The sequence below is a fragment of the Pseudoliparis swirei genome, chromosome 5, assembly GCF_029220125.1.
Source record: "Pseudoliparis swirei isolate HS2019 ecotype Mariana Trench chromosome 5, NWPU_hadal_v1, whole genome shotgun sequence".
Classification (NCBI taxonomy): Eukaryota; Metazoa; Chordata; class Actinopteri; order Perciformes; family Liparidae; genus Pseudoliparis; species Pseudoliparis swirei.
In genome coordinates, this window is record NC_079392.1 from 26,694,105 (window position 1) to 26,706,003 (window position 11,899).

Sequence of the window (11,899 nt, forward strand, 5' to 3'; positions counted from 1 at the left end):
AGAAAAAGTCCAATAGTCCGCATGTCAACAGTCTGTAACGTTTATTTGTTTCATTAACTTGTTCTGCACACATGTAACTACCACCTCCCCCCCCCCACCAGGAATAACCTTAAACACTCTCTCTTGTCGCCAATCTTCTGGTGGTGAAACCTGAGCAACGGGGCCAAATATAGCCCCCACGCGGCGAGCAGCCAGGGGCCGGGGCAGATGGTATGGCAGTCCGCCATTGGACCCCGAACCGGAGAGATCCTGCGACCGTCCCACCAATAAGGCTTCTCTTCTGGGGAGAGACACGCTTCCTTTGTGGCTCTTCTTCTAACTTAATAAACCAGACGAACCAGGAACAGTTTGGACCAAACGCCCACTTTAAGGTACGTTTCTTTAATTTATGCGTACTGGTTTAAAAGAGCATGGTCTAAATTATTTAATGTAACAGTAGAGTTGTTTTAATCAGCCTCTATGTACAGTAGGAGTCATTGAACGCACCGCATGGCCAGTTTCTCTCTAATTATTTCACTTTATCTGTATTCAATATAACAAATACAAGCGGAATAGATACATAAGATATAATAAAGTTAATAAGAGTTAGAGGAAACTTTGACAGCGCAGGCAGTTTTTTCCACATTCATATTTAATAAGTTGTTGTTGAGTTGTTTTCTCTTGAGAAGTTTGAGAGGCATCCTCTCGGTTGCTCTCACTGTCCCCGCCGTATACCTGTGTGAGAGGTTCAGGGACCTGGTGAGAGGTTTAGGGACCTCTCCGATTGAAACGCAGCACAGGGGAATAAAAATAACAACAGCTGGTCATCAGGACACCAGGAGGCTCCGAGTGTCACTTCAGACCCACATCAGACTGGAGGTCTGGAGTCCAGCGAGAGATCAGAGTCAAAACAATACATTTTATATCTCTATATGTATAGATATGTATACATATATATATATATATATATATATTTAGAGTAATATATATATACATCTACTAATCTAGATCTAAATCTAAAATTAAAGTGGAGACCGAACACTTATGTTAAATTGTATATATAAGATGTATTAAATATATATATATATATTCATGATATAATGGTAATATAACCCTCATATGTTATAATATATACATATATATATATATATATATATATATATATATATATATATATATGACAAATAGGCTCCATTACCTTGTTTCATTTGTTTGTATTTAAACTAAGATGATTGATTACAATATTTATATATTAATCAGATTAGATATTTTTTAATATGTATTATGAATAAATTAGTTTATAGATTAATCAGGAATAAATACAAACATCTTTTTTAAAAATTATAAATTAGTTAAAAAAATATATCATCATTTTTAAATTGCCAATACTGGTTTAATCCATCGTGTCAATAATGAAATCCAAGCTGAAGGGATCGGTCAATTAACTATTTTATTACAGAAAATATAATAGATAGTTTATTTTATTAAAAAACATCGTCACCTTGTACTAAATGAAATAACCTTTCCATTATTATTTATTATTATTTCTGCGATTGTTATTTTGCAAACAGTGTTAATTACTCCCAAAAATAGCTAATTCAACCTCAACCGTATTCTCTGTGGAAGTCAAACACAAGTGAGACGAGGGAACCGGGCGATCAAATGAGACCGGAGGAGAGCGAGGAGGAAATCCTGTGACCTCTGAGTGACCCCAGCCTTCACTGAAACCCTCCAATCACTATCCGGCCAGAGCCAACCGGCCTCCGTTGTGACGTCTACCTGAAGCTCCTCGTGGTTTCTGCCCTCAGTTATTTATAAACCGGTGTGAACGTGTGTTCTTTGTGGTCCAGGATGCAGGACGGGAGCTGGAATCTGCCGCTCCCCGTCTCCCCCTTGCTCAAGGGCCCGGCAGGAGGCGGGGCCCCAGAGGGCGACAGGGGGGTGTTCTCCGAGGCGTCCTCCGACGGGGAGCTCTATCTGGACTCGGTGACGGAGCTGGATTACGGAGGAGACGGGGACTTCGCAGATCTCACCGCCTTCCTGAGTGCGGAAGAGATACACCGCAGCCTGGACCTGGCCCTGGAGGCCTTTGGCGACACGTTGGACTCTGAAGACCCCCGGCCCCCCTGTAGTCCCACATCCCAGGAGCAGGCTCCCCGACCTCCGACTGAAAACCTCTGCACGGGCCCAATCTTGCAGCACCAGACCAAAGCCCCACTACCTGTGCCCTTTGCAGGTGAAGTCTCTTTCAGCCAGAACGCCCCCCTACACAAGCCGGCCCCCCGCAAACCCCCGCAGCCCGTTTACAAGCAGGACAAACCCCGGCTGGTCCACGAAGGCCTGGAGCTGAACGACCGGTCCGCTTCCGCCACGGAGTTCTGCAGCCGAGCCGCCACCTTCATCGAGGAGCTGTCTTCCATCTTCAAGGCTTCTTCTGCTCATTCGGAGCAGCAGGCGGAGCAGGACTCCTCCTCTCCCGACAGCGGCTATCTGACTCCCAGGGGTCAGCGACCGGCCCCCCAGGGCTCGGCTGCCGCCGCCGACCCGGTTCCGGCTCCCAGCCGGGAGGCTGAGATGCCGGCCGCGAGCCCGGAGCCTCCGGCCGCCCTGCGGTCTGAGCACCCCGGAGCTCCGACCGCCCATGGACCGCTGACTCCTCCCTGCTTCCTCCAGAAGCTGAAGAGCCAGGAGGTGGCGGAGGGGAGCGCCATCCGTCTGGAGTGCACAGTCGTGGGAAACCCGCTGCCGCTCGTCAGGTAAGGTTTTGAACTCCGATCCCACTGTGAACTTACACGGTCTTCCTCGGACTTCTGGTACAGGTTTGGGTTTGAAGATTTAACCTGAAGGAAACATGGTTCCCCCTGTGGACTAAAGTGGTAGTGTCTCTGAGCACCTGGGTCCCTTTAGAAAGGTTCTCCTCCTCCATCCGGAGTTCACCCATGTGTTGACAAGCACCTTGACATCCCTAAAGACATCCCTATAAAGACATACCTATAGACCTATAAAGACATACCTATGAAGACATACCTATAAAGACATACCTATAAAGACTTACCTATGAAGACATACCTATAAAGACATACCTATAAAGACATACCTATGAAGACATACCTATAAACCTATAAAGACTTACCTATGAAGACATACCTATAAAGACATACCTATGAAGACATACCTATAAAGACATACCTATAAAGACATACCTATAAACCTATAAAGACTTACCTATGAAGACATACCGATAAAGACATACCTATAAAGACATACCTATGAAGACATACCTATAAACCTATAAAGACATCCCTATATACCTATAAAGACATACCTATGAAGACATCCCTATAAACCTATAAAGACATCCCTATACACATATAAAGACATCCCTATGAAGACATACCTATAAAGACATACCTATAAAGACATCCCTATGAAGACATACCTATAAAGACATACCTATAAAGACATACCTATAAAGACATCCCTATGAAGACATACCTATAAAGACATACCTATAAAGACATCCCTATGAAGACATACCTATAAACCTATAAAGACATACCTATAAAGACATCCCTATGAAGACATACCTATAAACCTATAAAGACATACCTATAAAGACATACTTATATACCTATGAAGACATACCTATAAACCTATAAAGACTTACCTATGAAGACATACCTATAAAGACATACCTATAAACCTATAAAGACTTACCTATGAAGACATACCTATAAAGACACCTATAAAGACATACCTATGAAGACATACCTATAAACCTATAAAGACATACCTATAAAGACATACCTATAAACCTATAAAGACTTACCTATGAAGACATACCTATAAAGACATACCTATGAAGACATACCTATAAACCTATAAAGACATCCCTATATACCTATAAAGACATACCTATGAAGACATCCCTATAAACCTATAAAGACATCCCTATAAACATATAAAGACATCCCTATATACCTATAAAGACATCCCTATGAAGACATACCTATAAAGACATACCTATAAAGACATCCCTATGAAGACATACCTATAAAGACATACCTATAAAGACATCCCTATGAAGACATACCTATAAATCTATAAAGACATACCTATAAAGACATACTTATATACCTATGAAGACATACCTATAAACCTATGAAGACATACCTATGAAGACATACCTATAAAGACATCCCTATGAAGACATACCTATAAACCTATAAAGACATACCTATAAAGACATCCCTATGAAGACATACCTATAAACCTATAAAGACATACCTATAAAGACATCCCTATATACCTATAAAGACATCCCTATGAAGACATACCTATAAAGACATCCCTATGAAGACATACCTATAAACCTATAAAGACATACCTATAAAGACATCCCTATGAAGACATACCTATAAACCTATAAAGACATACCTATGAAGACATACCTATGAAGACATACCTATAAAGACATCCCTATGAAGACATACCTATATACCGATAAAGACATACCTATGAAGACATACCTATAAACCTATGAAGACATACCTATGAAGACATCCCTATGAAGACATCCCTATAAACCTATAAAGACATACCTATGAAGACATACCTATAAACCTATAAAGACATACCTATAAAGACATCCCTATGAAGACATACCTATAAACCTATAAAGACATACCTATGAAGACATCCCTATGAAGACATACCTATAAACCTATAAAGACATACCTATAAAGACATACCTATATACCTATAAAGACATACCTATGAAGACATACCTATAAACCTATGAAGACATACCTATGAAGACATACCTATATACCTATAAAGACATACCTATGAAGACATACCAATAAACCTATAAAGACATACCTATAAAGACATACCTATATACCTATGAAGACATACCTATAAACCTATGAAGACATACCTATGAAGACATACCTATAAACCTATGAAGACATACCTATGAAGACATACCTATGCCAGCGGGGTTCATGAAGGTCTGAGCCGTCGATGTGGCTTCAGGTTCTGGAGCCGGTGGTCCAGGTACAGGACCGAGGGGCCTCTTGTATAAATAGTCTTCAGGCCAACAGGAGCCAGGCAAGAGAATGCAGGCGATGCAATGACTCTGCGTTTTCCGGTCACCGGGCTCCACGTATCCCCCCACCCGACACCTTCTGGGGGGGGTGACGGTAGCGTGTGGCGCGTCGGACCACCGGGTTGGGGGTTCAATGCCGACGCTGCGGCGTTACGTAACAGAGGAAATGAATGGAAAAGTAAGAACTGCTCATGTTCATGTTCTGTGTTACACAAAAAGGAGCACGGTTGTGAAGGAACTCAGCAGAACGAGATGGAAAGATTTCTTCTCCTCTTCTTCTTCTTTACTGAGTGCAGATGCAGTTTGTTCCCTCGCTTCCTGCCTTGGCTTTGTGGACACTAGATGGCAGCAAAGTATTCATGACTGAGCATCGAGTGTGAAAGGTGTCCACACGAGGGACATCTGAAGAACCGGCTCATAGCTCAGATCAGCTGAAGGAGCCGGAGGAACCGTTAAATACTCTCACAAACACCTCACACCCTCTGACCTGCGTAGCGTCTTGCAGGATGAAGCCAGGTGTTCCCGGGATGGGAGAGTCTGAGTCGTGGGATTTGTTGATGAACTGCAGACCGGAAGAAACTATTTCTGTGGCATGAGGTCTCAAGAGTGGATTTATTTTATATTCATGTGAAATCTTCTAGGTTTATTGTAGTTCATTACCAACACCACATGCTACTAGCTTGTGAGTTAATAGAACGTTATCATCTAGCTTCAAACAGTACTCATTTTCACTGAGCAGAGCCTGAACGCATCATCATGGAACTGAAGTGAACCTCCGCTTGAACAGTGTTCTCTGTTCACGGTGCTGCTAACGTTACTAGATAACGTTACTATCTAACGTTACTAGCTAACGTTACTATCTAACATTACTATCTAACGTTACTATCTAATGTTACTAGCTAACGTTACTATCTAACATTACTATCTAACGTTACTAGCTAACATTACTATCTAACGTTACTAGCTAACATTACTAGATAACATTACTAGCTAACGTTACTAGCTACCGTTACTAGCTAACGTTACTAGCTAACATTACTAGCTAACATTACTAGATAACATTACTAGCTAACGTTACTAGCTAACATTACTATCTAACGTTACTAGCTAACATTACTAGCTACCGTTACTAGCTTACGTTACTAGCTCCCCTCCTGTTGTTCTAAACACTGATTGGTTGTTCACAAAGTCACATGATCAGAGAAACACCATGATGTCCTGATCACATGTTCTACTAATCACATGATCACATGTTTTACTGGATACTGGAGGATACAACATTATTTACTCTGTGATGACAAACGTTAAACTGTGAGGGGGGGGGCAATACTGATCAGGATCCACCATGTTTGTGTGTCTCTTTGTTTAAAATAGAATGGTACAACTGTTGAATTAAACGTCCATAAACTGGCATCGTCTTTGAAGCCGCCGACGCATCGTCTCCCCTCATCGGCAAACGCGACGTACCGATCTGTTTACCCGGCGCTGAGCTCGTTGCCGAGCCGGCGCCGAGTCTTTGTGCTCTTTGTGCTCGGCGAGCGGAGGAGACACATTCTCTGTGGCCGGGCGCGGCCCTCCGGCTTAGAGACGGTCTCAGGGTGCTGAGCGGCTGGTAATCTTCAGCCCATCCTCAATCACTCTTTCATGCAGCGCTCTGTTTATAACGATGCTTCTCTGGTGGTGGGATGTGTGTGTGTGTGTGTGTTTTTATTTTTTCCTTCTGGGAACCACTTTGTTGCATTTTCTCAGTCTGAGGTCATGTTGGCCTTTCTTTACATCTTCAAGGAGCTAGTTTGGGGTTAAGATTAGCTGCTGGCACGAGAGTATAGAGAATGTATGCAGCCAGCGTAAGATCTGTGTGCGTGTGCGTGTGTGTGTGTTTGTGTGTGTGTGAGGTCTGGTTCTGCTGAACACCAAACACGCTGCGGGAGGCGGATGACTCGCTATTTCAGGCGTTCTGTCCGATGCGCTTGTCATTACCCGATCAAGCCAAACACGAAGAGAACACATGAAGCAGAAACTTCTATACTACCAGAGGAGTCGCCCCCTGGAGGTCAGGAGAGAGAATGCAGCTTTAACACATGAAGCATAGACTTCTATACAACCAGAGGAGTCGCCACCTGGAGGTCAGGAGAGAGAATGCAGCTTTAACACATGAAGCATAGACTTCTATACAACCAGAGGAGTCGCCCCCTGGAGGTCAGGAGAGAGAATGCAGCTTTAACACATGAAGCATAGACTTCTATACAACCAGAGGAGTCGCCACCTGGTGGTCAGGAGAGAGAATGCAGTTCCAACACATGAAGCATAGACTTCTATACAACCAGAGGAGTCGCCACCTGGTGGTCAGTAGAGAGAATGCAGCTTTAACTCAGAATTATGACCTGTTCACTTTTTTAAACGAGTAACCGGGTAGGACACAACGGTATTGACACATCTCTACTAGACTCGACTGGTTCGTTTTAGCTTTGCCGCGGTCGATTAATGTCCACGTCTGCCGAGATTTACGCCGCGTCCTCCGCCCGTCTTCCTGCTGTAGTTCTTAGATTACCTCTCGGTACATGACTGCTGCCTTTGTTTGCAACAGACACGCTGCATAATAAATCTGGTGTTCCGCTTATTCTCTTGCCACCGATCCTCTTATGTAACTCTACGGATCTCTTCCCCCTCCTCCTTTTACACCGCTGCCTCTCTTCTTTAACTCCTTCTCGCCCCGATAGTGTAGCGGTAACCTATTGATCCGATCGAGGACGAACTGATGCAGACGTTCACTCATTTTTTGTTTTAATAACTTTGTCAGGAATGTATTAGGAGATTTTTTTTTAAAGAAGCAGTTGCAAATCCGTTTTCACGGTCTACAAGACTCACCCACTAAGCACTCAATGGGATTTCCACATGGTGCTTGTCGGTGAGCCCATAGTCTTTATGTCCAAAGCTAACATTATTAGAGGTTTATTCTCTCTTGTGTTATTCACGCGGTGTGACGCTTCATTTCTGTTTAATGCTCTTTAAAATAAAGACACAGAATGAACTGAGCCGTATGTAGTCCTGTTTGATGGTGTGATAATCTACAAAGAGATGACACCAAATGACACCGATTAGGTGTACTTACGTGTTGAAATATCACCTTATATAACATATAATATAATCTAGAGAAATCAAGCAAGAGACCAGACAAAACTATGGATTTAAATGTGTAAATGAACCACAGATGCTTTATGTATAATATGTATAATAACAACACTACTGCGTTTATGCGTTTTAAGGAGAGAGGAGAGGAGAGAGGAGCTCAGTGTATCCTAAACGTCCTTAAGGAGTGAGGAGAGGAGAGAGGAGCTCAGTGTATCCTAAGCGTCCATAAGGAGAGAGGAGAGGAGAGAGGAGCTCAGTGTATCCTAAGCGTCCATAAGGAGAGAGGAGAGGAGAGAGGAGCTCAGTGTATCCTAAACGTCCTTAAGGAGAGAGGAGAGGAGAGGAGCTCAGTGTATCCTAAGCGTCCATAAGGAGAGAGGAGAGGAGAGGAGCTCAGTGTATCCTAAACGTCCATAAGGAGAGAGGAGGAGAGAGGAGCTCAGTGTATCCTAAACGTCCATAAGGAGAGAGGAGGAGAGAGGAGCTCAGTGTATCCTAAACGTCCATAAGGAGAGAGGAGAGGAGAGAGGAGCTCAGTGTATCCTAAACGTCCATAAGGAGAGAGGAGAGGAGATAGGAGCTCAGTGTATCCTTAGACCTGAACCAGGTGAACCTGGTTCAGGTCTAACTATCAGACCATCGAGCTGGTTCCAGAAAAGAGGAGGAGCTTGATACCTGAAGGCTCCCATCCTACCTTTAGGAGGCGTTCAGGACACCGACGCCGTCTCCAGCCGCTCAGAGGATTCACTCAGAGCTCATAAATGTCAAGCACGTGCAAAATAGTTTAGTTTTACAAATCGGATAAGAGGATTAGTGTGAATGTAGTCGCTGTACGTGAGAAGAGGGTCGAGGAAGAGCAGCGGGGGAAAGGTCTCACCTCGCCGGGTGAGACTTCACACTCGGCCTCCAGGTCGACCGCGACACGCCGTCAACGCCGCGCTGACGTGTGTAACTGCTGTTGAGCGGGAGGAGAGACTGAACGCCGGTCCGGCGGCGATGCTCGTTAGGGGGAGGAGCTTCGGTCCTCAGGAGATCGTTGTTCCAGCTCCAACGTGAGAACCGAGCGACTCGTCAACCCGACTGACTCGCAGTGAGAGGTTTGTGTGAATGTGTTCACGTTTAGGAATGTTAAGTTCCTGTCAAATAGTCCCTGTGTAGTATTCATTTAAAGTTTGAGTGCAACCCCCCCCCCCCCACACACACACACGCACACGCACACACACTCCAGGCTCCCTCATTACTTGGAGCTTAAATATGAAATGACATCATGCTTGCAAAATTGTAATAAAAAAACCCATTAAGCTATTAAAAGCAGGTATGAACATACCAGCACGTTTTTTTCTCCTTTTCCTTGTTCCTCCTGCAGAGATCAAGGAAAGGGAGAATGTTCTATGACGGACGTCCTGAACCGGGCCCAACAGTCAGCATTACAGTCGGGCTGCGTCATGAGTCAGCACCGGGTCACCTGCTATGACCTCACCCCGAGTCTGGCTCACACACCGGAGGAGGAAGGGCTCCTGGAACTGGGAGCTGGTGAAGGAAATATCCCTGAAGAACAGGCTGGCAGCGCAGTGAACGACTTCTTTGGTTCTCAGCTTCTTCATGTGTTAAAGCTGCATTATCTCTCCTGACCACCAGGGGGCGAGTCCTCTGGTTGTCTAGAAGTCTATGCTTCATGCTGCTGATGAGAACCTGACATTTCCGGATTTCAAAATAAAAGCTTTTTAACTATAACTTATATTCTCCAATCCCGGCGGCCTCTGTTCCTAGTTCGTGTTTTTGAGTCGGGGCCTCGGGGGTCTGAGTCGGGTCCACGGGGGTCTGAGTCGGGGCCTCGGGGGTCTGAGTCGGGGCCTCTGGGTCTGAGTCGGGGCCTCTGGGTCTGAGTCGGGGCCTCGGGGGTCTGAGTCGGGGCCTCTGGGGTCTGAGTCGGGGCCTCTGGGTCTGAGTCGGGGCCTCGGGGGTCTGAGTCGGGGCCTCGGGGGTCTGAGTCGGGGCCTCTGAGTCTGAGTCGGGGCCTCGGGGGTCTGAGTCGGGGTCTCTGGGTCTGAGTCGGGGCCTACGAGTCTGAGTCGGGGCCTCGGGGTCTGAGTCGGGGCCTCGGGGGTCTGAGTCGGGGCCTCGGGGGTCTGAGTCGGGTCCACGGGGGTCTGAGTCGGGGTCTCTGGGTCTGAGTCGGGGCCTCGGGGTCTGAGTCGGGGCCTCTGGGTCTGAGTCGGGGCCTCGGGGTCTGAGTCGGGGCCTCGGGGTCTGAGGCTCGTGACAGCCTACCTGAGAGACCTCTGATGAGGCGTCGGGTCGTTATGTGTCGGTCCTGAATCGCTGGATTCCTGAACGGCGGCCGAGCAGAACCAGCACCAGACGGCCTTGGAACACGGCCCCCATGTGTTTTGCACATTGGCCGCGTAATTTGCCCAAAAATATTAAACAAAGCGTGCGCTGGATGCTTGTTTAACGACGGGGTCGAGAGGTCGACGTGAAGTCGTAAAGACGAGTCGTCCTCCCCGTGACGGCAGAGCAGCTGGGAGGACGTTAAGCTGTCCGGGTCTTTGTTCTCCTTCTCGTGCTCTGCACCTGAACGAAGGAGACCCGGTCCGGAGTGTGGGGGGTTCTGCGGGATCCGGTTTCACGTCTGGCTCATGTGGACCACCAGAGCTCAGATATGAGTCCATGAAGTCAGAGTGCGGGGGAGGAGAGGTCGCGGGGTCGATCCCCGACCGCGGCAACGTCAGACCGATGGCCGCTTATCTGCTGCGGTTGTTTTTGTTACTCATTTCATGTCTGTGTGTGTATGTGTGTGTGTACGTGTGTGTATGTGTGTGTGTGTGTGTGTGTGCCTGTGTGTACGTGTGTGTATGACGCGTGTAGAAACATCCCGCAGGGTGGTTGTTTGAGGAAAGGGCCGTAAAAATAAATAATAAGAATTTTAAAAAGAATAATAAGATTTTTTAAAAATAAAATAATAAAGAAATAAAAAATATATATAAATAAGAATAATCATTTAAAAAATAATAATAATATTTTTTTTAATAAAATAAAAACATGAAGAAAAAAAATATATTTATATATATATATAAAAGAATAATAAAAGAATACAAAATAATTACACTCATTCGTACCCACAGCTATTTTATTTTTTCAATAGTTCACGAAATGCACCCAAAAGTCTCTCTGTTGAAGTCATCAATAGAGACCGCTTCCTGTCGATGAAGGCCGTTTAATGTTGTGGTTTTGTGTGTGTGTGTGTGTGTGTGTGTGTGTGAATGCTGTGCCGATATTTAATAGCCAGTATTTTGCTTGGAGGGAGAAATCAATTTTACTATCATGTTGACTCATAAGTTGGAAGCTGCTCCGCCTGTTTATGACTTCATTATTTAATATGTCTGACTCTCTACAGTCATCCATCATCCAGTCATCATGTCATCCAGTCATTCATCATATTAATCATGTTTTATAGTCACGCACGCAGCTATCGCTACAATGTAGAAGAATTTAAATAAGAGAACCGCAGGTTTACAGTGTGTGTCTGAGTGTTGTGTGTGTGTGTGTGAGAGTCTGTGTGTGTGTGTGTGTGTCCTTCACTCAGACACCAACCCTCGAAAACAAACCTCAAATACCAGATTCACGTTCTCTGACCGAGACGTAAAGCGGCCGTTAGTATTGACTTATTAGGGAAGA

General features: G+C 45.1%; 1 protein-coding gene across 6 annotated transcripts in view; it reads left to right on the forward strand.

Annotated features, from left to right (window-relative positions):
* The first annotated feature begins 216 nt into the window (after positions 1-216).
* palld (palladin, cytoskeletal associated protein) overlaps positions 217-11,899 on the forward strand; it is a 46,263-nt gene continuing 34,580 nt past the window's right edge. For 4 of the 6 annotated variants that reach the window (XM_056414079.1, XM_056414082.1, XM_056414080.1 and 1 more), the window contains exons 1-2: positions 217-371; positions 1,830-2,735. In XM_056414079.1, the coding sequence (XP_056270054.1) occupies positions 1,831-2,735 (905 nt within the window). In that variant the 5' untranslated portion in view covers positions 217-371; position 1,830. The remainder of the gene's footprint in view (positions 372-1,829; positions 2,736-11,899) is intronic. The other 2 variants (XM_056414081.1, XM_056414083.1) reach the window with 1 other exon arrangement.